The sequence below is a fragment of the Podarcis vaucheri genome (genome assembly GCF_965113315.1).
Source record: "Podarcis vaucheri genome assembly, chromosome: 7".
Lineage (NCBI taxonomy): Eukaryota > Metazoa > Chordata > Lepidosauria > Squamata > Lacertidae > Podarcis > Podarcis vaucheri.
Window position 1 is genome coordinate 74,696,964 of NC_138765.1, and position 26,498 is coordinate 74,723,461.

Genomic DNA, 26,498 nt, shown 5'->3' on the forward strand with positions numbered 1-26,498 from the left:
CTATTCCCTCTATGAATGATTATGTACTGCGATTCATTTCGATGGCTTCGCAAATGCAAGAGGGTGGGGTAATTATAGGTCAAGAAGGGTTTTAACGCAAACATGCAGCTGTCTGCCATTGCTCTCTTAACCTAATTTATTGGGGGCATCTGGTTTTCTCTTAGAAGGATTTGCGGGCAGCATAATTTCTACATCAACGACAAGAATGACGGCAGAGCCAGGAAGCACTTTATTCAAACAGGAGAACCGCAGTAATTTACCAGTGAAATTCCTAGAGGATCAACTGTCCTTTAGCTTTCCAGAAGCTGTAGACAGCTCTTCAAGAGGCTCGACTGACGGATAAGTGCATCACAACATAGGCAAGGAATTTGACAGTGTCTAATAAGCTTGCTTGAGTTGCCATCACAGAAAGCAAATCAGAGAGTTGATGGCTCATGGTGGATAAATCTTTTTTGTTACTCTGAGGAATACGCGATCTTTACACCTAGGAGCTACGTAGCATTTTCAAGTGCCGCCGAACTACAATTCCCACCAGCAGCAGCAAGCAGGGAGTTGTAGCACAGCAACAACTGGAGGGCCAAAGGTTCCCCCCAACCTGCTTCTACATCTTATCATTTCATCGCTTTTGTAAGGAAAATCAATATTAACTGCAGCAATAGCAATAGTGCAGCTGAATTTATTACCAAGGTGACATTTCAGTTATTCTCCATCTGGTAGCCACTAGGCATTTCCACTTCCCAAAGCTGTTGGGACCTCCCCAGACGTAGATGTCCACAGGTGTGTGGGCTTTGTTTGGGCCCCCCCCCCGAATACATTTTCAGACTATCTTTTCATAACAGTAGCAAGAAAAACAAAACAGCCATTCTAGTTCCCATCTCTTTGACCTGCTGAAACTAAAATATACAGAACAGATGAATTGTGTACTCATCTTCTTTTGGAAGCTGTAATCTGTTGGGGAGGAAGGCCCAGCCTCCCCACACATTGCCCAAGCCAACACCTGTGGATGGGCTTTGCCATATTTAAGATCGGGTGCACTTCTGAAAGTTAGATATACAAAACAACAGGCAGAAAAGAGGAAACCCAACATGGGACAGAACCACTTGGGTTATACCAAAGTCCTTTGCGAAGGCTTCCCTGCTAGTGCTTCAGCCTGACCCTCCAGGAATACGTGGTGAGGATCTGAGACTTTTTCTTCACTACACAAGTATAGGTCCCTTCATTGATGACGTTGGCTATGATGCTCATGTGGTCGTCATTCAGAGACAGGTATCCCGGATAGGAGTATTCCAGAAGCTCCTTCTCTTTATACCAGCTGTGTGTGGGAAAAGCAAGAGGGGAAGATTGATATTCACCAGGTTTGATCCCTTTAACCATGCCCTGGAGTCCTGTGTCCAGTTCTGGGTGCCTCATTTTAAGGAGGATATCGACAAGCTGGAACATGTGCCCAAGAGGGTGACTGGAACCAAGGAATGGTTGACTCAGTATAAGTCAGCTTTCTATGTCACCCCTGGTGCTGGTTGTCCCTAATTCAAGGTAACCTGCTTTCCTGCATTGCAGGGAGTTGGACTAAATGAGCTTTGGGATTCCTTCCAACTGCACAATTCTAATGATTCCCAAAGATCACATACAGACACACATTCCAAACCAAAAAGTTAAAGAGGCATGCATGCATGTCTGGCTCAGCCCTAGGTGAGATTACTTACTAAACTTTGCCTTTTTTATGAATGATCTTCTGGCCACAGCGGAAGGTAACGTTCCTGCCTTCGGGAACAATCCTCGTTTTCATCCTCGGGGGAAGCGGCGTCGGCATCACCGTTGGGAACGGGAATTCTGCCGGCAGAACAAGGAAGGGAAGGGAGAGCAAAACAAAAAGGACATATTGTCAGCTCTGAGCTACAGATTTAGGATTACGCGATTGTTTTCCTGCTGTTGTCTTACTAATTTTGAAAATTGAGGAATCTCGGGGAAGGGCTGGAGTTCAGTGGTTAGAGCATCAGCCTTGCATGCAGAAGGTCCCGGGTTCAATCCCCAGCAGGGTTGAGAGACCCTAATCTGAAAACCTGAAGAGCTGCTGCCAGCCAGTGTAAAAAACACTGGGTTGAAAGGCTCCCCAAGGATCATTTAGTCCAGCCCCCGCTGCAGTGCAGGAATCACATCTTAAGAATCTCCGAAGCAACTGCTACTGAGCCAGGTTCAAGGGCCTTGTCTTAACAAAGCCCTGAACAGCTCAGGGACCACATGAACCCTTATATTTTGGTTTGATAACCTGCAAGAGCATACATAGCTGGTCATTCCCCCAATCGGTGATGCTAATTTGAAATCAACACAAATGCAGCCTTTAGTGTCATTGGCCCAGTCATGTGGGAACTCAGCCCATAGAGATTCATCAGGCATCTTGTTTTTCAGCTTTTAAATGCCTGCTGAAAACTTTTCTATGCCTCCAGGCTTACGCAGGCAATTAACAAACAAGAATTATCCGATATCTGATCTTAAATGTTTTAATGGCTTCATGAGTGGTTGTTGTAAACCACTCAGATTTTTTTTTTAAAAAATGAGTAAAGGTATATAAATATTCTATTAAAATATACACGATCATATTATCATTTATGAATCACTTCCCACGAGGCATCCCATCTTCCTAAACTCTCTTGGATGTTGCATTCCAAACATCAGAGAGAGACTCCCAGCTATCGGGAGAATGTGGCCTGTCATTAGCTCCCATTAATAAAATATCAGCCCATTATCTTGGACAGGCCAAGCTATCAGCCTAGCAAAAGCGAATTCTCCCCTAGCGTCTATTGCTTATAAATATATTATATATTCCTTTTAGAAGCAGATATCATTGAATGCTAGATTCAAAGCAAAGTATATTCATTACCTGAGCAAAAGCCACAGCTATATGGACAATTTTTCTTCATAAACTTCCTGCGCGTTCTGCAGTAGCCTTTCTGAGTCCATGAAGGACATATGAAGATTCGATCTTTACATCCTGAAATAGGAAGATTCATTAAAGGTGGCAATAAAAACTTTTTAAAAGCTTTGATTTCAACCGATGTTGGTCCTGTCAACGGAATTGTACCCACATTGGAAGCATTTTTTTAATCCTGCTTTTCAGGTGAGAAAGGCTATACATGAGTGGCTTACAGATATCAGTGGTAAGACAGCCCACGCCTTCAGGCTTATGAAATAGCATAAAAGGAAAAGATATGGGGAGGGAGGTGAAAGAAAGAAAGCTCAAGGCACTAGTTACTGGGTAAAGGTTCCTGTAGCAACCAGCCGGCATGAAAAAACTCTTTCAGCAGAGTCTTTAATTTGTCTTTGTTCCAGCAGTTGAAAAAGCATGCTTTGGAGGGTGGATAGTTTGAGTGGAAGAAGCATATTTACAAAGATACAGTGGTACCTCGGGTTAAGTACTTAATTCGTTCCGGAGGTCCGTTCTTAACCTGAAACTGTTCTTAACCTGAAGCACCACTTTAGCTAATGGGACCTCCTGCTGCTGCCGCGCTGCCGGAGCACGATTTCTGTTCTCATCCTGAAGCAAAGTTCTTAACCCGAGGTACTATTTCTGTGTTAGCGGAGTCTGTAACCTGAAGCGTATGTAACCCGAGATACCACTGTATGTGGAAAACTTGCCAGGTCACCAGAATGTAAGAAGACTCTTGCTGCACAAAGGGTTAAGAGTCATGCATCCATTGCTCCGCCTACTTTTTTCCTCTGGTCCCACCCACTTCTGGCAGGTGGCCCTAAGAGACAATCCGCCCTGCGGGTCTGCAAAAATGCCCCCCCCCCCATGTTTTACATCCGCCACTGGAGATCCTGAGTGGAGCAGGAACATTGGCCTACCTCCAGGTTCCCTTCTGACGCTGACTCTTAAAAGATGCCCAGGTCAAAGGAGAAAGGGGAAGGAAATAAATAAACCTGACTGCATCAGCAAGGCTAAGATCATATAATACATTAGAACAACCCCCCCCCCCCCAAAAAAAAAAAGAAGAAGGAAGGAAGGAATATCAAGCTCAGCTGGAGCACGTTTTGGCTTCACAGTTATTGGCACTTGTTAATAGAAGGAGCAAAATGTGTGACTGGGAAGGTGGCACAGAAAGCAGTCCTTCGACGGCAATGCCAATTCAACCTTTTTTTCAAACTGTAGGAAAACAAGGCTGGTTTCTGATCTCTCCGCTGCCAGAGCTATGTTCTCATCAGGCCGTTTTCTCCTCACCCCACCTCACCCTCAGCTGTAAATATAGCATTTCACAGAATTTCTATGATGGACCAGAAACGTATCATTTTCTCTCCCCAATACTAGTTTTCAGAGGCCCAGCCTCAGGAAATCTGGGGTAGTTGGAGCCAGTAACTTCCAAGCCTGCAGGGATAAATGCTGCTTTCAGGAGAGAAGCGGGAGCCACTGATGTAAACACGTTTCTGCAGGGAAGCAGCAAAAAGACGGGCAAGCTGGCACTCAAGAAGGCAGCTTTGTGTAGTGGTTAGAGTGCCAAACTCTAGGTCCCTGGGAGACCAGGGTTCAAATCCCACCACACAGCCATGAAGATCTCCTTGCAGGACTAGCTTGGGGCCAGTCCCTGTCTCTCACTCTAGCCTACCACACAGGGTCGTTGTGAGAATAAAATGGGGAGCCACATACAGCCTGCCATATGTGTGGGAATTGTTTAAAAGGTGTTTTCCTAGAGGAATCAGAATTGCAGAGTTGAAAGGGACTCTAATAATCATCTAGTTCATGGGTATGCAAACTAAGGACCAGGGGCCAGATCCGGCCCAATCGCCTTCTAAATCTGGCCCACGGACGGTCCGGGAATCAGCGTGTTTTTACATGAGTAAAATGTGTGCTTTTATTTAAAATGCATCTCTGGCTTATTTGTGGGGCACAGGAATTCCTTCATATTCCCCCCCCCAAAAAAAATATATAGTCCGGCCTCCCACAAGGTCTGAGGGACAGTGGACCGGCCCCCTGCTAAAAAGTTTGCTGACCCCTGATCTAGTCCATCCCCCTGCAGTGCAGGAATATGCAGTTGTCCCATAAAGGATCGAACCTGCAACCTTGACATTATCAGCACCACGCTCTAATTTTAATATTATGTTATAATATAATGTTAATATTATTTTTAAAAAATTATCACTGTTTGCCACTCGGGGCTCCTTTTTGGAGAAACGGCAGAATTATAAAGTTAATAAATAAATAAATTATATGTCACCATGAGCTCCTTGGAGAAAGGCAAGATAGAAATGAAATGATTTTTAAAAAATAACATAACATTTGTGGGACGAGGGTGGCGCTGTGGGTTAAACCACAGAGCCTAGGGCTTGGCTGTTCGATTCCCCATGACAGGGTGAGCTCCTGTTGCTCGGTCCCAACTCCTGCCAACCTAGCAGTTCGAAAGCACCCCCAAAAGTGCAAGTAGATAAATAGGTACCGCTCCGGTGGGAAGGTAAACGGCGTTTCCATGCGCTGCTCTGGTTCGCCAGAAGCGGCTTAGTCATGCTGGACACATGACCTGGCCAATAAAGCGAGATGAGCGCCGCAACCCCAGAGTCAGTCACGACTGGACCTAATGGTCAGGGGTCCCTTTACCCTTTACCTTTAACATAACATTTGGCCCCTGTAAGCTAATCATCTAGCCCCTTTTCAGCCTCCCACTTCTAAGAGCCCCCTCCCCTGCCTGAACCCAATCCACAAAGGGCTTTTTAACCCCTCCTCCAGGGAGCCACCATTGCCACTGAGCTAGAAGCCAGTCTCCACTCTCACCTCTCATGCCAATTTGCACATGCAGCAACCAACACATCTTGCGTGAAGGGACAGGGCAGCAGAAGAGCTAACATTGCTTAACCATGCAATTGCTGGTTGAGTCCTTGCTTTCCCTCCTTGCAGCCAACAATGCTCTCGCTCACCGTAAAGGCGGAAGATCCCCCACATCTCGTCCTGCGAAATGGTGTTTTTCCCAGTCAGGGTGGCATTGATGTGCATCAAGGCATTGGGGTCCAGCGAGTGCATGAGGCCCAAAGCATGGCCGATTTCATGGGCTGCAACGTGGACCAGGTCTGTAAGCCAAACGCCTAAAGAGAGAGAGAGGGAGAAAGAAAGAAAGGTGGGGGTAAATATTCAGTGTCCTTAAATCAATAACGCAACAGACCAGAGCACCAACCGGATGTGCAAAGCCACCTTTCTCCAGATCAGACCACTGGGTCCACCTAGCTCAGTACTGCGTAATGTAATCCAATCCAATTTCAACCTGAGATCACAATGATGCTCACACACCGGGGTTCCGAGTTCGGGTTGATGCCACCTTTTCATAGCAGAAGCAGTCAGGAGAGTTGGATGGAGAGCAAGCCAAGCAAAACCTTTTACAATCTACCAGTTGGGTTTTATCAATCTGATTTGGAGACAAGATACCTTGTTGGCAAGAAGCAATCTTTAAAATGTCCATTCCCACCCACCCTTGGCCCAAAGTGGAGGAGTTGTGAAATCTGTGGTGATGGCGGTGAACTAATCTATACTGGTCAGTAAAAACGTTATAAATGCGTTATAAACATGTGACACCAGAAGGCTCTGAAGAACAATTTAAAACCGTCAATGTAACATTGCATTGAGAGCTGTGTAACTTTATTTAAAGCGTTTTTACAAATCAGTATAGATCCAGCCGATGTTTACGCACAATAAACCCCAAGGTGATGCAACACCTTTCTATTTTCTCCTAAATACTAAAAAGCTATCTCAGGACACATGGGAAATCCTTCCCTATCAAGCCAGAATGTGGATAGACGTTCAGAGGTGGAAGCCAGCCATTCACATTTCACAAGGTCTGGCAAATCTGTGCGTGGAACCAGAAAGATGTGAGAGCCGGCAGTTAAGTGCATTTCTCTCCAGTGATTTCACGGCTCTGGATTTTAATGGAGGGTTTGACTGGTCAGAGCAACCCACCTCATGCTTGGAAACCACAACCCAGGAACTTATGACCTGAATTTTGTGGGCTGGTTTTGTCTCTTTGGGCCTGGCAAGCCAGGGGTCTCCTATGAGCCTAGCAGTCAACCTGTCATGGGAAGTTGAACAAAGCAAGCAATAAGGACAAGGGCAAAGGTTAGCCTCACTTTTCCAATAGATAAAGCTTAAGGCCACCTTCACACCATAAGTTTAAAACACTGTGATACTACTTTCAACAGTCATGGCTTCCCCCCCAAGAATTCTGGGAACTGTCATTTGTTAAGGGACACAGAGAGTTGTGAGGAGAAATCTCCCCTCACAGAGCTACAATTCCCAGGGCGGCATAACAGGCAATCTCTCTTCCCAGGGAACTCTGGGAATTGTAGCTCTGGGAAGGGAAGAGGGGCTTCCCAACAGCTCTGAGAGCTCTTAGCAATAACGGTGTGAATTAGGAAAGTTCACCTTTAAATGCAGTCTGACCCATATTTCTCTTCTAGCCCTGTCTCCAGCATTCATCCTGACCTGCTTGCACCAATCTTATGAGGCAGTTAGACAATGTCCAGGCTTTATTGCACATTCATTCTCACTTGTTTAGAGGGCGGTTGCACTCAGTGTTGTTTTTCTAGAAAGAGAGGTGCTGGAACTCATCATGAACACCTCCTCTAATAATGGCAATGGCACCCACCTGAGAGGTGCCAGAACTAAGTTCCAGTGAGTTCTAGGTGAAAAGAAGCCCTGAGCACTCATCCCAATTTACTTTTACAGTGGTACCTCAGGTTAAGGACTTAATTTGTTCTGGAGGTCCATTCTTAACCTGAAACTGTTCTTAACCTAAGGTACCACTTTAGATAATGGGGCCTCCCACTGCTGCCGCACGATTTCTGTTCTCATCCTGAGGTAAAATTCTTAACCTGAGGTACTATTTCTGGGTTAGCAGAGTCTGTAACCTGAAGCATCTGTAACCCGAGGTACCACCGTACATGCCTCCCCATTAATCATTCACCCACTGCAAATTTTTAACACGTATCACTGTAGATTTCTTAACCGCCAAAGTTGATTTTTAAAAACAAAAGCAGGTTTGCCACGCTATTTGATCTGCGTCAAGTGCGCCAATCTAAAGTCCCATACCCTCCAACATTTCTCTGATGAAATGAGGGATGTCCCAATTCCATAATTATAATTTATACCCCACACATCTTACTGGGTTGCCACAGCACTCTGAGCAGCTTCCAACATATATAAAAACATAATAAAATATTAAACATTTTTTAAAACTTCCCTATACAGGGCTGCCTTCAGATGGCTCAGGGGTCAGATACCCTCCAACATTTCCAATGGAAATAGGGACATCCTAAGGAAAAGTGGGACATTTCAGGATCAAATCAGAAACCGGGACGGCTTTTCTAAATCAGGGATGTCCCTGGAAAATAGGGACACTAGGAGGGCCTAAAGTTCTGGTATGTGTCCGAAAGCTCATAAATTCTCCATCTGGTCACATTGTGAGAACTGTTGTAGGGTTAAAAAATTGGGAGGTTTGAAAAAATAAAGGTGGCTGGACCGGGGTGGGGACAACAATTGTTGCAGCCATTTCCCGTCCCTATTAAAGACCCATCTGCTTAGCATTTAATGTCAAGCAGAGCCTTTTAAAGAGCAACCCGGTCCGTAATGGAGGCATCTGCTGCCCACAAAATGTCCACGTCTGCAGGAAATCTGGTGATCCAAGTGAACAAAAATGTAAACAGCCCTTCCCCCCTTTTTCTTTTCTTTTGGACGAGAAATCAAGGGAAGGAACAAGGCAAAACATCTCCCCACTGATAGCACAACTGCCTGGATCTCTGCTGGGGTGGGAATGGTTTGTGCAACTGTGGTTGCAGCAGCCCCACTGAGTCACTGAAAACTGAAGCTGGACCGGCTACCCCTAAATCTGGAACATTCTGTGTGCAGAACTCCTTCGTCAGCTCACGTCGCAGACATTTTTCTCCCCCGATGTCTGGCAAGACAGACGTGGAACTAGGAGGGGAGAAAAAGCTGTCTAATCTAAGTCAACCCCAACGAAGGTCAACGCATCAGAAAGCTTTGATGCTCCTCATGGGAAGAGTCTGGGCACATCTTAATTGTCTAGCAAACCACTCAAGAGGATTGCAGGCAGCTTTTTGTTCTTAACAGTTCCCACTCCCAGCCAAACAGTGTAAGGAGCCTTACAGGCCTCTCCAAACAAGAATAAAAATCAATATTTTAAAAATATCTGTGCTGAAAAGAAAGTGAGGCTGTGTACCCATTATAGGCTTAAAGCATATTCCAATGTCCCCTGCCCCCAAGAATCTTGGGAACTTTAATTTGCCTCTCACAGAGCTACAATTCTCAGCAGCCTTAACAAACTACAGTTCCCAGGATCTTTTGAAGGGGGGTGTACTCTGAAGGATTGTAGGCGGCCTCTGAGTGACTGAGAAATCCTGTGACTTGTATTTGCATTTATTATGACTGAGTATATTTGCATAATGTATGCGACAAAGCTGAGTTCACACAGTATATTCACAGCACATTCAAAGCACATCCTTTCTCTCAATAACTATGGGCAATGTAGTCCCAGAAACCCCTGATAAAACTGCAGTGTCCAGAATTTTTTCAGGGAAAGAAAGCATATTTTTCAGGACCAAAGGGACTAGAAACTTGTTTTTAAAAAAAAAGAAAGAAAGAAACAAAACCGGAAAGCACCTGCAAAATCACACAGAAGAAGAGCTATGTGTAAATCCCATGAGGAAAGGCAGTGAAATGGCACCAAATGTTACACATGATGACGTCAGCCTCAAGAATCGAGACACGTGATTCCCTTACCCTTTTTCCAGCTGAACCTCGTGTTGCCCACAATCCAGTATTCATGGTCGTCAAAATGGATCTCGCCTGTCTGAGGGAAAAAGGCGTGGGCAAGCTCTCCCGTTGTCCCATCAAAACAGTGGTGGATACTGGACTCCAAGCAGTCTGTATGGTTTATGGAATAGAAGCCTGGGGAGAAATGAAAATGATGAAATGGGATCACTTAATAACAGTGGAAGTCTGCCCTCAGCCCCCGCCTGCCCAACGGTTTAATTTTAAAAAGGAAAAGGGGAAATATTTATTGATTTTTCAAAGTAAATGAAATCCCCCACATCCAACAATGCCCTCTTCCCACTGCACCCTCCAAATGCAGTTTCTTTGTGGGAAAACACTGAGTGAAAGCCTGTTGCGTGTGTAACAAAAGAATACCATAAAGTTATCTTTCTGGCTAATGCCTTGACTTCCTTAGATAATTTTTCAGCGAGTGCCTCGGTCCATACTTCTTGTTTCTTCTGCGATGGTTCCAAATGTCCTAGGGTCGTGGAAATATATGTGCAAGGAAGCAAACATCACTGTCCTCACTAAGACGGGGTGAACGGACAAGATGGCTGCCTAATACTGAGGTTGTATACACATGCGTGTCTTAAAATGCAGAAGCTGGTTTGGGGGAAAGCGCATCAAACAGGAGCATTTTTCAAGAAACTATGGGATGGATACGGATTGTGGCTGGTGTCTTGTGCCCTTGGTTTCTAACACTTGCAGTGGGAACCAGAGTAAGCACTAATGGTCTGAGTCAGACCATTGGTCCATTTGGCTCAGCATCATCCACACAGACCGCCAATGGCTCTCTAGGGTTTGAGACAGGGAGTCTTCCCTGCTGTACCTGGAGAATCCCCAAGATAGACCCTGGGACCTTCCTAGTGCAAAACCACTGAGCTGTGCCCTTTCCCCAAATCGAAGTGGGAACTTCAACAAAATGTTGCAGTGCTGTTCTACAAGTTGTGACCGGAAAGTTCGGTGAATGGTCACAGAAATCGGACAGCGAGAAGTATTCAAACATACAGTCATCATCGGAAACTCACAAAATGCTCACAATTGTGTATGGAAATGAAGCGGTAACTTTAAGCATTTAACCATTTCCGTGATGGGCGGCAAACCTTCGAAGATGACCCTCAGTCAGGCAGACCATCGACAAGCAGAATGGCGGCAAATGTCGACAGAGTTCATGAGTTATTGAGTTTGTCCGTCTGAATGATGGCGGAAGATTTGCATAGTCCACGTGAAATCGTTACTGATTTTACTGAGTTCTCCCACCCTCCATATTCTTCCGATGTGACCCCACCGGATTTCTTTCTTTTTCCAAAACTGAAACCTGCACTGAAAGGACACAGATTTTCCAACATTTCACACATCCAAGCTGCTGTGACGAGGGAACTGAAAGCAGTACGAAAAGAGGACTTCTCCAGAAGTTTCCAACAGTTCTACGAACGTTGTCAACTGTGCATTGTATCCGAGGGGGCCTACTTTGAAGGCCTGTAAGGTTCGAATATTTCTCGCTGTCCGATTTCTGTGGCCATTCACCAAACTTTCTGGCCACACCTTGTATGTTCCAGCCAGCCATGCCCTCCGCTAGGGCACTCCATTCCATCTTCCTTGTCCTCCCTCCATCCTGACACAAAGCATTCTGTAACCAGTGAGCATGTTCAGTCCTCAGCAGGGTTGCTGTGGGTTTCCACACACCCCATCACTCTTTCAGAGTTTTCTTCTGAAACCAGCACTATAAGAGGTAAAAGGTAAAGGGACCCCTGACCATTAGTCATGACTGACTCTGGGGTTGCGTCACTCATCTTGCTTTATTGGCCGAGGGAGCTGGCGAACCGGAGCAGCGCACGGAAACGCCATTTACCTTCCCGCCAGAGCAGTACCTATTTATCTACTTGCACTTTTTGGGGTGCTTTCGAACTGCTAGGTTGGCAGGAGCTGGGAACGAGCAACAGAAGCTCACCCCATTGCGGGGATTCGAACCGCTGACCTTCTGATCGGCAAGTCCTAGGCTCTGTCGTTTAACCCACAGCGCCACCTGCGCCCCTACTATAAGAGGAACCCCTACCAATTTTTAGGTCACTGGCTGCCCTTGGTGGCACCTCTCGGAAGCTGAAAGGGGAGACTTCGCTCCACATGCGGAAAGCAGCAGACAGGCCCTTCCTTGTCTGGCTCTCGTTGATGATGTTCCTAGGAAAAGACAGGATCCTGGAAGGAAATAGAAATGGAATGAAAATAAGAGACAGCTTTGGAACTGTTTGAGCTAATAGAGACCAGAGGGATTGCGACCAGAAATGGCTGCTCAGCCCCACCCAGGCTTGGAAGATCACATCGTATCACATAGAGAGAGATGGAAGTTGGGAATTATAGGGACAGAACTACCCAAACTGTATAGAAATCTATTCATGTGTGCGACGACAGCAGCAAGAATGTTACTTGCCCAAAAATAGAAAGAAGAAGAATTTGTCCCAACAAAAGAAGAATGGATAACAAAAACTTACAGAATATGCAAAAATGGCAAAACTTACCGGAAAAATAAGAAATCAAGATAGCAAACTTTTAAATAAAATAATGGAAATGGTTTATTGGATATTTGCAAATAAACTGTAAACAGATAAGGACACAGGAAGGTTTATTGTAATAACCTGCAGTTTTATAAGAATGTATATTTAAACAGATGAATAAATGAGTAAGTTAAGTTAATTTGGAATATGCAGAAAAAATAAATTTAAGGAACCACAGAAAGAGGGGGAAGGAAGTTGAGTTTCAAAATGTTAAAATGACTGTAAAATGTATAAAATTGAAAATCATAAATAAAAATCATATTTAAAAACAGAGAGTTGGGGGGGGGCTCACAGATCCCTGCAAAGGGTGCCTGATTAAATCCCAACACCTCCTGTTTGAAACATTGACTTGCAGCCTAGACCAGGGCTGGGAAACTGTGGCCCTCCAAGTCTTCAGAACTGCAGCCAGCCATGCCCCTTTCTAGCACACTCTATTCAATTTCCCTTCCCACTAGGCTCCCTTGTCCGCCCACCTTCCAAACAGAAAGTCAGCATTGCCTGTGTGGATGGAAGACAGAGCCCTCCCCATTATCATTTCCACCCCTTCTCAGAAACCAGTATCCAAACCAGGAAAGGGGAGAGAAATTTACATTGCAACTTATTTCCCCCAAACAAACCCTAATTTGCACTTCCTCCAGTGTTAGCCAAATCAAAATGCGGTTATACTTTGAAATCCCCATGCCTCTGATGCAGTTTGCCGAGCCCCCCCCCAAAAGAACAAAAATATGTGTATTTGAGGTATGCAGAAAAATGCATATACATTTGTAAAACTAACAGGTGTAAATGTAATTTAACAGAGAAAATCCATTGCAAAAATTAAGTATTTGACCCCACCCCCAAAACTATTGGTATTTCTACAAATCCTGGCCTTACTTGTACGTGAGATTGAAGTGGTCCCACTTCAGGTGACCTGGCGTGAGCGTGTAGCGTTTCTTCCGGCTATGGGGATGGGGTGGAAATTTGCCATCTCGGAGAGCAGGGGGAATTCCAGGAGGAAAACTGCGAAGAGCAGGATCTGCCTTAAAAAAGCCAAGCCAAGCAGGTCAGGAGGAGAGCTCAGCATGTCAGCTTTGCACCAAAGCCTCTGGGTTGGGTCCCCGTTACGTGAGAGGCAGCGTGGTATAGCGGTTAGAGTGATGGACCCAACTCAGCTATGATTCACACCAGGACGACTGTGGGTAGGAATGCCACAGAATTCGGATGAAAACTGAAACAGAAAAATTGTTCCGTGGCCAGAAAGGAAATCAATCCAGCAAATACAATCAGAATCTGCTGTTTTTGCTCGGTCTGCAAACAATATGTTGTTCCATCTGCAAACAATACGTAATTTATTACTCGGCCCCTCACGGCCCAATTTGCAATGTGTTTCCTTTGCACTGAATGAATGGGGGTGGAATAACATCATTTACACTATTAATTATGGAAGCCATGTGATTTTGCCACAGTGGACAGTGAGACTAATAACCTGGCTTTTGGTGGAGGATGAACTGAACGGAAACCGTGAGGCCTGTGATGAACACAGAGTGAAAAGGAAAACAAAGCCTTCTTACTTCCACATCCGAGGGCCAGTCACTATCTCTCACCCTACCCTGCCTCACAGGGCTGTTGTGAGGATAAAATGGAGGGAGAACCACGTACACGTGCCCTGCTACAGATATACCAATAGACAGAACAGTCCATTGGGAGGCAAAAAGAAGACTATAAGGGACGCCTCTTTCTTTTATGAAAAAGCTAATGTCGCCATTCTGCCACTAGGTGACAGTCTAAAGAACAAGGTGGTTTGAGGGCTAAACTAACTCCGACCAGCATTTCATTTTTGTAAACTGACCCCAATCTGAAACTGGCATACAGCTTCCGGGTCATGTGACCAGCATGACTAAGCCGCTTCTGGCGAACCAGAGCAGCGCACGGAAATGCCGTTTACCTTCCTGCCAGAGCGGTACCTATTTATCTACTTGCACTTTGATGTGCTTTCGAACTGCTAGGTTGGCAGGAGCAGGGACTGAGCAATGGGAGCTCACCCCGTCGCGGGGATTCAAACCGCTGACCTTCTGATCGGCAAGTCTTAGGCTCTGTGGTTTAACCCACAGCGCCGCCTGCGTCCCTTGTCTCTAAATACTAGGCTTGAAATCCAGGGGTGGTTGGTGCCCACTGGAGGCTGGTAGGTTGGAAGGTAGGGAGGCCAACACTAGGTGGCGCCAGAGCAACTACTGGCCGAGGCAACTAAGTCTATGTTTGTCCCCAGCCTCTTCCTCCCTGTTGAGTTGTACAAGGGGCAAGACCAAGGGGGAGGAAGCTGGCAGCCAGGGGCACCCCCTGGATTGGATGGAAGTAAATATCAGTCGGGAGCTGCCCCAGGGCAGGCTGAGGTTAGTGGGGCAGTGCCTCATTTGCCCTAACAGACCAGCCTAGACTGTTCTAATCCCCACTTGGCTACAGAGCCCACTGGGTGATCTTGGGCCAGTTGCTGCTACTCAGCCCTACCCTGCTCTATCTTGCAGGGTTGGTGTCAGGCAAAAATGGAGGGTGGGGAAGTAAGAGCAAGCTATCTTGAACTCCTTGTCTGTTTGCCTCCTTTGTGTAGTTGTAATAAACCGGCTCGATTAGCAACGCGTTGCAGCTGGGGTTGGACTAGATGATCCTTCGGTTCCCTCCCAACTCTGCACTCTCTTCACAAAAGCAGGCGGCTCTGAAACGTCCTACCCCTTGCGGAAGTGAGGAAGGGGAAATGCCGTATTGAAACAAGACTCTTCTCTAGCTTAGGATCTGTCCTGAAACTTATATAGGGCACACAGACATGTGCTTTTCCAATGCCTCTGTAAGTAGGTCAAAAGTCTGATCTCACGCCCAAATCTTTAGGAAAGAAAGAAAGAAAGAAAGAAAGAAAGAAAGAAAGAAAGAAAGAAAGAAAGAAAGAAGTGTGTGAAACTTCCATTTTTGGTCCCCTCCCCACGAAAAAAAAGGATCTTGCAGAAATGAAAAGCTTCTGAAAAAGGAAGCCAAAAGGATCAAGGGGGTGGGGACACACACACACACACACACACACACACACACACACACACCATGAGGAAAGGTTGCAGCATTTGGACTTTGTGACAAGGAGAGGTGTGCAAGATAGAGGGGCAGGATAGAGGTGTATAAAAATGTTGCAAAGTATGGTGAAAGTGGTTCAGGAGAGGCTTCTCCATTCCTTCTTCCATAATACTAGATTTTGGGCCATCCCAAGGAGCTGGGTGTTAAAAGATTGAGGACAGACAAAAAGCAAGGACTTCTTCACACAATGTACCTTTAAACTGGAATTTTTGATAGTCATCAGTCTGGAAGGCTTTAAAAGATTAGACTAATTAATTCACGGAGGGTAATTGTCTGGGGAAACTGAGGTTCAACCCATCACTCAGCCCTGAAAGATCAGTTGGCAATCTTGGGCCAGCTGCTGTCTGTCGACGTAATCTACCTTGCAAGGTAGTTGAAACCATTAAAAAATTGAGAGGTGTGTGGAGTAATAAATTCAATCGGTGGGCCTTACTTCTACTTAAGCATGCACTGTTAACCCCATCAGAAGCTTTTTCTGCCATGCCAGGAATCTAAAAATGAAATGTGAAGAGGCAATACTTGAACTCTTTGCCGTCTCTTCTGCCCAGTGGACGGGGATGCAGGACCCGAGTTCAAATCTTTGACCTCCTTGCAACAAAACAAACAAACCCACAACACCATGAGATATAATGTAACAGATGAGCAAATATTAACGTTCCCATTCCATAGAATATGACCACACAGCAAAGAAAAATAAATGATGAAATGCAACAGACCTGAGTTCAAATCCCTGTCCAGTAGAACAATCTTGGGTCAATCATAATCTCTGCGTCTAACCTACCCTACAGGGCTGTCGTTAGGATGAAACAACCGCCTTGAGCTAATTTGGGGTGGGGTGGAAGGCAGGATATTAAAACAGCACACAATATTTGGAAGAAAACGGGTCGCATCTTACCTCAGTCTCTCTTGCTTTCGTCTCAAGCAAACCTTCCCGAGCAGCCAGTAGACCCAGGAGCGGAATAATGCATAAGAAACTCAAGATGCAAGGCCATTTAGGGCTTCTCTGCTTCTCCGTTGGTAGAAAGCCACGAGAAAAGCCGGCGGAAAACTTTTCCATATGCTCCATGCCTGCCTTTAATTTAAAAAACAAAAATGCAACACAGCAGGAAGGAAGAAAGAGAGAAATCGATGCAGGCCGTGTCTGCAGCAGTGGCAAACTTTGCTGGAAATTGACAAAACTATTTGGAGGGGAGTGTTGAGTGGGGGGCAGGAGGGAAGAGAGGAGTAGACTTTACATTAAACTTTGGTTTGATGAGCCAAGAGGATTTTCTTTTCTTTTTTATAAAAAATAAAATCAGCTCCTGCCAAGCCGTTTCATATTACTCTGTGATTTTCTGTTAACAGAGGAGGGAGAAGGGGGGGGCACCACTGGACAGCCCAACAGCTGTGCTCAGAGAAGAGAAGGAGAGAAAGAGAGAGAGAGGCAGCTCAGCAGCTGGAGCAAGGAGGCGATTTATGCAATGACACCCTGCTCTAAAAAAAAGGGGGGGAGTATAGGAGGGGAGGAGAAAATGGTGGGATGGAAAGCAGAAGCAGAATCCAGATTCAGAAGTTTCCCTTTGGAATATTTCATCGGGGGGATGTTCCATGTTAGGAAATGTGTTGTTCATTGACCGGCATCTTCTAAGAAGGCAGGGTGGGCAGAGACCAGTAGGAGCATCAGTTTCATCTGGTTGCTCAAGCTGGTAAACAACACTGGATCAAAGAAAGAAAACAAGGAGATCCAGGGCAATGCCAGCAACCGCTGCTATTCTTACTATTCTTATTATATAGAAGCCTCATGCCCAGTGTGACTCGGGAGTTCTAAGAAACAGAACAAAAACAGTGTTTTGTTTAATATCGGTGGGATTTGGAAAGGTTCGACCCGCCAACTTGATTCAAAATGGCGCCCAGTTAAGAACTCAAAAAGAGCCTGCCGGATCAGCCCAGGGGCTCATCTCATCCAGATACCTGTTCTCACAGTGGCTGACAAGATGCTTGTGGCAAAGCAGCAAGCAAGATTTGAGGATTCTCCCCTCCTGGGGTTTCCAGCCAGAAGCACTGCTGCCCCCAGCTGAAGAGGCAGAACGTAAACATCATGTCTAGTAGCCATCGACAGCCCTCTCTTCCAAACGTAGCCGAAAAGCAGCTCCATGATCTCAGGAAGCATCACACAAAATTTGGATAAAACCAATGTGATTGTAAAAGGTTAGGTCCGCCATCTTGTTTCAAAATGGCTTCCCATTGTTTCTAGACATCAGTGATAACCGGCTCCTCGATCTCAGGACCGTCGTGCAAAATGTGGTTCACCTTAAGAGGTGTCCAAATGCACAGAAATTGAACAACCGTCCAAAATACGGATGCAGATTTTGATTTTTTCGATTTCTGCCCCACCTTTTACCAGAAGGTCCCAGGGCGGGTTTCGCAACAAGGTGACAATGCAAGGTTAAAAATCCGCAAAGCAAAGTAGAAATATGAAGAACTGAAAGCAAATAATTTTGGGGTGGTGCCGAGTGACAGTGTGGTATAGTGGTTAGAATGTCCGAATGAGGAACAGGGAGAGCTGAGTTCAGATTTTTGCTCAGCCAGGAGGTTTGGGGCTAGCCAGTCTGTTGCTTGAAGCAAAGGTCAAGATGGCACACAAACCCCTCCCAAAAAATGCATGCATATAAAGCAAAGTGGACAGGGAGAGGAAACTTATGTCAGTCTTAGCAAGGGGGCAGTGCCCTTCACTGCTGCAGCATAGATATGGGGAGCAGGTGAGGCCAAGGGATGCACATAGCTCTGTCCTCTGACAGAAGGGGACTCCAGAGAAACAGTTTGGTGGAAGCAGGGCTGCCACCATTGCTGTGTAGCACCTACAACTTGACTGCAGTTGCCTCTACCTAACGGTTGGATTTGCCTTGACGAAGTTCAACGGGCGACTCTAGGCCAGTGGCCATCTCACAGCCTTGCCTACCTCACAGGGGGGTTGTGAGCACAAGAAACAGCGGGGAGCAAGATTTATGCGTTGCCCTGAGCTGCTGGGAGCAAGCTCTTGGTTTGAGGGGAACCACCAAACTCATTTTAACTCCCAGCTGATGCCCTGGAAGAGCAGAGTGTTGCTCTGAGACCTGGTGGGTATTGCAAAAGGTGCCGCCAAGCTGCTTGCAGGGAGGGGCTGAAAAAAAAAGGGGGCTGGGGCATAGGAATCTGCCCTCTGCCATTGTCAGACTGCTGGGTCCATCCAGCTCTGTGTTGTCTGCACTGACTGGCAGCAGCTGTCCAGGGTTTCAGATAGGACTCTCCCAGCCTGGCCAGGGAATGCTTGTAGCTCAGTGTCAGAGTGTTTGCCTTGCACCCAGAAGGTCCCAGGTTCGATCCCTGGCATCAGCAGCTAGGGCTGGGAGAGAAACCCTGGAGAGCTGCTGCCAGTCAGTGCGGGAAGCACAGAGCAAGATGGCCTGACCTATTATAAGGCAAGCTTCTTGTATACCTGCAGATGGCAGAGACTGAACCCGGGACCTTCTGCGTGTAAGGCTCTACTCGCTGATCTGCCTCCCTTTCTCTGCTCCATCAGTGATGAGCCATAAACTGGTGCCACCCCAGAGCAGGGTAAAAATAAAAGAAAGAGGATTATAGGAAGCAATGAGGAGATATAAGAAACCATTACCCAGTTCTCTCCCTTGGAGCCTCCTTCAATCTGAGACAGGCAGAAAAGGCTGCAGTTTCCCTGGAGCAAGAGAAATGGCTTGCTATCCCTGGGCAGGTTAGGGTCATGCTCACGCCAAGGCGAGGGTGGAACGGTTTTCTTTCAAGCCAGAGAGCACTTTCTTGGAAAGCAAAGCTCTCTCGTTCCCCTCGTGCTTTGAGGCGGAGACAGACACAGCTCCTAATATGAAGTTGAGGGATGCTGGCTCTGTTTTTTTTTAAAAAAAAAAAGTCAGGAGAAGCGAGATGTTTGCTCTGAAGGCACGCTAGCCAAAGAAAACCTCTGGTGTTCAAGCAGCGGGCATTGCAGCTGGGAGGTGTGTGTGCCAGGGGGGAAATCAGATGGAGAAAGGGACTTTGGGGGGAGCTTGTGTAGGTTTAGCAATTGAGAAAGATAGGTGGGCGCCTGGGAAAACAAGCCCCAATTCTCCTCCCTTGCAGGGAATTGATAAAAATTGAAAGGGTGGCAAGATGAGACTTGTATGAGGTGCAGCTTGCAGCCTGAGTGGGCAGAGATGTCTGAGCGGGGTTCAAAGCCTGGGCAAGCCGCCAAGGTTAAGTCTGCGATGTGGGCATAGGAGATGAGTGCTAAGCCTGAAGCACTCTTGCACAACACCCATCGCATAGGCCTGATGTGGCCCACCAGGCCTTTTGATCCAAATCACGAGGCCGTCTTGGCCAAGTCACGAGCCGCAACATCATACGTGCACAGTGCTTTGCAGGCTTGGGCAATTAAGCTGCTAAAGAATCATGGGCATTTTTTTCTTTTTAAAGCCTATAATATAAGCATGGTCATTTAAAACCAAAGAAACTTAGATCTGGCCTAAGCATGCTTCAGAGAGAGGTGGTAGAATCCCCAGGTCAAAAGTTTACATCTTCAGATCGTAAATAGGAGTTAGGCTTATCTTCCTAACCATAATGAGGACTAGGAACCTGCAGGCTTTCTTTAAAAATGAAAATTGATAACACTTTGCACTGCATTCTATCCCCTGATTCTATACCAGCCCGGGGCCTGCCCCAAAAGATGGAAAACAGCCCTGTCCTTAACTGAACCATGCTGTTACTTTCTCCATTTTTTTTTTTATTATAAAGAGAGGCTGGCTGTGTTTAGATGCTTTGACACACAGCCATGGTAAATGGTATTACATAAGCTGCACAACAGGCTATTCTTAATTCTCCCTTCTTTAATGAGAGTTTCTACCTTTCCCCCCCTTCTTTCAATTTTCACATCTGGCTGTTTGACTTGGCCAGTTCTCAATGATTGTTGAATCCAGCTCAATTTAATTTTGGCCCAAGGAGAGGGGAAAATATTCCTTGCAACCTCGCATGTCTTTTTCAGTCCTGTGTCAAGAAGCGAGATAGAAAAGACAGTGGGGAGGGAAGGTCATATGGAGTTATAAGAGAAAGGCCTGGGTATTGTGGTAATTTGTGGATGGAATTTGAGTCAGTTCCCCTTTACAGGTCAACCTACTTAAGCCACGCTTTCTGAAACAATAAACCAACTGAAATGCAACATTTCTTCAAAATTTGCAGTTCTCCGAATTTTGCAATGCCAGGTAACGTTTTGTTAAAAAACCGTGCATCCCATGGTAAAGTGTGCATTCAAAAATGCATACGCCAGTGAACGCAACATACAAAAATCTGTTATTTTTAGGGGACACTGAATGCTCAAAATGAGCACATCAGCCAACAATGCAGACAAATTTGTGTGTACGTCAGGAGAAAGTTGCATTAACACGCTGATGGGTTTGCGCGAGGACTAAGGAAGTCGATCAATCTGCAAACCAATGTGGAAATGAAACTTAATATTGGAAACTGAGGGAACATGTCATGGAGGCAATAACAGTGCATTTGTGGTAGATATATACTGGACCGTCCCCACATAATTCTGCTTTATTAGTTGGTTCTGCAATACTTCCCGAATGTTGCCACACTATTTCACTACAGGACAACAAAAGTGGGGGCAGGGGAACAAGAACCCCTGGGAAATTTGTGGCACAAAAAGTTAGAGGATTTCAGCAGAAGTCACATCACACGCACTGATTGGAAACGAAGCGGTGGGTTGACCTCAAAACCTTTGCAGGTGGAAAGCAGCCCTGAAACTGCCCCTCACATCATTGCGAACACAAATAATCATGAATGCACAAGGAAAACATATGGCTGGAAGGGCTGCAAAAGATAAAGAACAAAAATCTAAGGAGCAATGGAGAAAACGTCTTCCGTCAAGAGAATTCCAAGAATTTTAAAATTTGTTTGCGGGACAAGATGTCCCAGACAATTATGCAGATCCACAACTCACAAACAAATCTCTTTCTCTCTTTCGTCAATAGCAGCAGGCTCGAAAATATATCTGAGATTAGAACGGAAATGCAGACAGAAATTACAGAGAAAAACATCGAGACTTAAACCAGCTGCTTGCGGGGAACAGAAACACAGTTTATGTCTTTGATTCACTGCCCTGTTTGCAACCACAGCTATCTAAGACACCTCTAGCAGCTCATATGCAGGCAAGGAGGCAAGTCTGCTGCCCCCTGGTGTTTCTCCCTAGGAACTGGCATTCAGAGGTAACCTGCTCCTGTACAAGGAGGATCCACTCTTAACCATATACTTAGCTGTTAATAGTTGCTGGCAGACCTACTTACCATTCAAATGTATTTCATCTTTGTTTACATGATTCATTTAATCATTGCTAGCCCTACCTGGAACCTTCTGCATTCAAGAGAGATGCACAACCACTGAGGTTTGCTTTTCTTCAAAGCTCCGTCCAGCACAGCATCCTTTCTGCTAGAATGATGTTCCCAGAAAACGTTCACAAGCCAAGGCATGAAGGCAACAACGTACTCATATTGTTCATTAGCAGTACATGCTATTTACCCATATACTGCCTCTGATGCTGGAGGTTCCATTTAGTCATCATGGCTAGCAGTAACTGAGAGAGAGAGATGCTGATTTTCCAATCCCATTTTAAAACTGCCCAGGCCGGAGAAAAAAAGTGATACATGGGCAGGACACAATTAGACTCGCATACATTTCTCTCAATTCACAAAAAAGATTTCCTCCTAAGGAAAAGGTTGGTGGTCTTTAAGAAGCTACTTTACAGGTACAGTGGTACCTCGGGTTACATATGCTTCAGGTTACAGACTCCGCTAACCCAGAAATAGTACCTCGGGTTAAGAACTTTGCTTCAGGATGAGAACAGAAATCTTGCTCTGGCGGCGCGGTGGCAGCAGGAGGCCCCATTAGCTAAAGAGGTGCTTCAGGTTAAGAACAGTTTCAGGTTAAGAACGGACCTCTGGAACGAATTACGGTAAGTACTTAACCCGAGGTACCACTGTAGTGGTAGTCTCCCAGGTCCTACTCTGACATTCTAACCACTGACTCAATTCTGAACATTGGGATTTTCTGCTCCAGCATCTGTTTTTCATCAAACTTCTCCAACATCCCTTCCATTTACCTGGGCATTGGGCCCAAGCTAGCACCCTCACTCCCTTCTTTGCTACTTATTTCTCAAGGTAGGCCACGACTTTCCTCCTCCTCCTCCTCGGCTCATCGCAGTGCAAAGGGCGAGAAGCCAGCGGAACTCTCAAATCTGTTTCAGCAAAATAAAGCCAACAAACATCTATCTGGAGGAAATGCAGGTGGTCACTATTCAAAGGTGGCATTTTGTGCTTCCGAAGGGATGCCGCTGCACGACTTTCCCCTAGGAAAGCCAAACATAAAAGAGAATGGGCTGTGCCCAGAGGAGGAAGCAATCTTTTCCAATTCTAAGTCTTACAAAGACTTATCAATGACATTTTTAGGCCGCCCCCAGGACAGGATAAATAAGCCAGACTCCCCCAGATGCGGTCCACCTTGACATTAAAAAGAGAAACCTTTGGCAAGCTTGAAAACGCAGCGAGAGCCGGAATAATCCAACCCACAAAACATCGAGTTCCCGGGGCTTTGTAATGAGCCTTCCAGGGCAGGACCTGCTTGATCGCACCACGGGTTTTTCCGTTCTACAAAAACCGAGCAGGGAGGAGATTCTCCCTGCCTTCCTCTTCACAGCAGGCTAACCCCGACTTCGCCTGCCCTTCACAGATGGGCAGAGAAAGGGAACTACTTGTCCATGGTCTCCGAACACTCTGCGCTTGTTCACTCAAGCCACACATCTTAGCATTGGGCTAAGTGATGGAAGAACAATTTGCTGCAGGTTTGGCCAGGGACGGAGACGGCAAAGGGAAGAGCTTGCAAAACCAGATGCAGTCGACACCCGAGGGCTCCCCCGGACCAATGTCTTTTCGTGCAGTGTTTCATTGACACAGTGATGGTGCATTGGTGGCGGATTTGACCAGATTCGTAGGAGGGGCTCTTCAAGGGTCATCTAGTCCAACCCCCTGCAATGCCAGATTCATACAGCCCCGTCCACACATCGTTCCGCTGCATTAGCTGTTCGGTGATGCTCCCCCGATATGATCGCGGACGACAGGGGCGTTCTTGCACTCTGCCATAATCACGTTTATTACGCACCCTACGCCAAAAAGGCCCCAGGGTTGCTTGCAACCATTTAAAATTCAGATTAAAACAAATTGCAGTCACAGGAAGAGAGCAGGTGCTGAAAATGTATGTCCCTCAGGTGCCAAATGCTAAGGTTGAAGAGGCACCGTTTACTTATGTTACTGAAATTGTGTAATTTATTAGATATTATATTATGATGATGTAACAGCAGTAAGCCTTTTTAGCATGTAAATGGCAAATAAATAATAGAATCATCAAGTTGGGAGGGACCTTGAGGATCATCTAGTCCAGGGGTCGGCAACCTAAGCCCCATGGGCGACAAGCGGCCCACGGGGGTCATTTAACCGGCCCATGAGCCGCCCCCAAAACGAGCCACCCACTCGGCGAGTCCCCACGCGCTGCGATAAACTGTCGCAGCGCGGCACAGGGACTCACTTCCACGGTGCTGGAAATCGCATCTGCAGAGACACAGGAAATTGTGTCTACACAGACGCATGTCGGAAATCGCGGGGGCATGGAGTGAACTGGCCCAGGCGACCCCTGATTCTAGTCCAACCCCCTGCAATGCAGGAATATGCAGTGCTCCCTGCAGGGATTGAACCTGCAACCTTGGCATTATCACCACCACGCTCTAACCAACTTAGCTATCCAGGCTCAGCGTGGTGGGCCGTCCTCCTGGCCCCCTTTCAAAGCTCTCTCACAACTGCAAATTCCATACAATATAATTAACACTTCCTGATTTTGCCTTGTTTTGCTCTTTGTCGGGTGGCTCAAGGAGCTGCTCAGGCTACAGAAGCCTCTCATCGCCACCAAAAGCCCAGAAAACCTTAACTAGCCACCTTTCTGAGATTTCAGCCATGAGGGCTAGAAACTTAAAAAACACACACCCACAAACTCAACATCATCAAGGCAGCTGAATTCTGCAGCCAAATGCCATACACAGTGGTAGGGAAAAGAAGACAAAACACTCACCTTGCCATCTGTCCAAGTCGACCCATCTCACTGATATTGTCCGGAGTGCTTCAAAAGGAGCAAAGGCACTGGTGTTTGTTAAACCTGGACGTCATGCCAACCATGGTTTATTGTGCCATTCTGGAGGCAGAGGGTATGGTTCAGGATCCTCTGCTTGGTTAATAGCCATGTACGGTCCCATACTTCCAAACCTATTGCCATGTGGTTAGTTCCACAGAATAAGAGTATGAATTAACCCCCCCCCCCCAATAGGGGAACCTCTTGTGAATGAAGTATCCCCAAAGAGGGCATGGACAGGTGGCTGGCTGGCTGGCACCAGGAAATGAGCACCCTACGCTACCACATTTTACTGCAGGCCCCCTTTTATCAAAATACACAGAGTGGTACCTCAGGTTACAGACACCTAGGGTTACAGACACTTCAGGTTACAGACTCCGCTAACCCGGAAGTAGTACCTCAGGTTGAGAACTTTACCTCAGGATGAGAACAGAAATCACGCGGCAGCGACGGGAGGCCCCATTAGCTAAAGTGGTACCTCAGGTTAAGAACAGTTTCAGGTTAAGAACGGACCTCCGGAAGGAATTAAGTTCTTAACCAGAAGTACCACTGTGTAACACTCCTACTCTGCTTGTGAAACATACAGCCATTAAGGGATTTTGGGGTGCTTTGGACGACGTAATTCTGTCTGTGTGGTGTTTACAAGAAGTCCCAAGAGGCGCATGAGATGAGGGCAGAGCTGAGGGAGAGAAGGGAAACAGGGCTATTCCATTACCTCTGCTGAGAAACCAGCTGTCTTTGGACCTCCCTCAACTTTGTCCTCAAGGCAAGTGTCCAATCAGGCTACCTGAGCAGATTTTATCCCAGCCGGCCATCATAGTAATTTTCGACATTGGTGCCTTGTGTTCCTCCTCCCTCACCAGTCCTTTTTCCTTGTGTGTCATGTATTTCAGATTGCAAGCTCCAGCGTTCAGGGACTGTCCCAGAGCAAACTGGAAAAACCAGGAGAGTGCACCTTTTGGGGCTCCAACTAAAATACATAATAAAAAAACAGTAGCCCCCCCCCATCGCTAAAATCCTCTGCAACACGCAGAGACCAACAGCAAGGCAAGCCTAGCAAAGAGAGTCCCTGGGAAGTTTTGAAACAAGGTTCAACAAATGCCTTGCACATTTCCACCAGACCTGTGTCAGGATCTGCTTGACCCTGAAAGCAAAAACACTCAGTCACATTAAGAGTTCGGACGAGCATGGCTGACTCAATTTGGTACGTTGCAGCAACCCTTGGTTTTCCAACACACAACTGAACGTTGGCTTTCATTCTCAGCCCCCATCCCAACCTACCCAAAGCATAATAAATTATCCTTCTTTCTCTGGAAAGGGACTGTTGTGTTTGCTGTGGCTTGCCAACGTTCAGTTCACACCAAACCCCAGATTAGGCTCCCTTTAACCACAAGGACAATGTTAAACACCTGAATCATTTGCACTAGGCATGGCCGGGAGGTGGGATATGGAAAATGTCTTAAATCAAGGGTGGGATGGAGGGGGGAAATTGTTTCTCAATTCATTTTCCATTTTTTATTTCTCGACTTTTAATAGAACTCTCTCATTAGATTGTGTGTGGCATTTTGGGCATTTTGAAGAAATAAAAACATTTGCACTTCAACATAGAAGAATATTTCTGTTTCAGTGTTTTGGGGGTTTTTTTTAGCCAGTTCCTGTGCGCTCTCTCTCTCTCTCTCTCTCATACACACACACACACAAACAATCTCTGTCCATCAACATTTATCATATTGGATCATGGCTTTGTTAAAATAGAGGATTCTCTAAACTGGAAGGCGGCGGTGGGGAGGGGAATGTGTGGAATATTTGGTTGTGAGCGTCCTCTCTCCAACGAGGCCTGCCCCTCTCTCCAGGAAAGG

The 26,498-nt window shown here is 46.2% G+C and overlaps 1 protein-coding gene across 2 annotated transcripts; it reads right to left on the reverse strand.

Moving 5' to 3' along the window:
- Positions 1–211: 211 nt before the first annotated feature.
- Positions 212–25,880, reverse strand: MMP23B (matrix metallopeptidase 23B). 2 transcript variants are annotated; one of them, XM_082230308.1, is made up of 9 exons: positions 24,583–25,880; positions 16,340–16,516; positions 13,225–13,370; positions 11,856–11,995; positions 9,767–9,934; positions 5,902–6,066; positions 2,879–2,989; positions 1,704–1,830; positions 212–1,312 (listed from the first exon to the last, which is right to left on the reverse strand). In XM_082230308.1, exons 2-9 carry the CDS (start codon positions 16,508–16,510, stop codon positions 1,138–1,140), a joined length of 1,203 nt encoding a protein of 400 aa, XP_082086434.1. In that variant the 5' UTR covers positions 16,511–16,516; positions 24,583–25,880; the 3' UTR covers positions 212–1,137. The 2 variants fall into 2 exon arrangements, with proteins under 2 accessions (XP_082086434.1, XP_082086435.1); XM_082230309.1 differs by lacking the exon at positions 24,583–25,880 and adding an exon at positions 19,076–21,826.
- Positions 25,881–26,498: the final 618 nt, after the last annotated feature.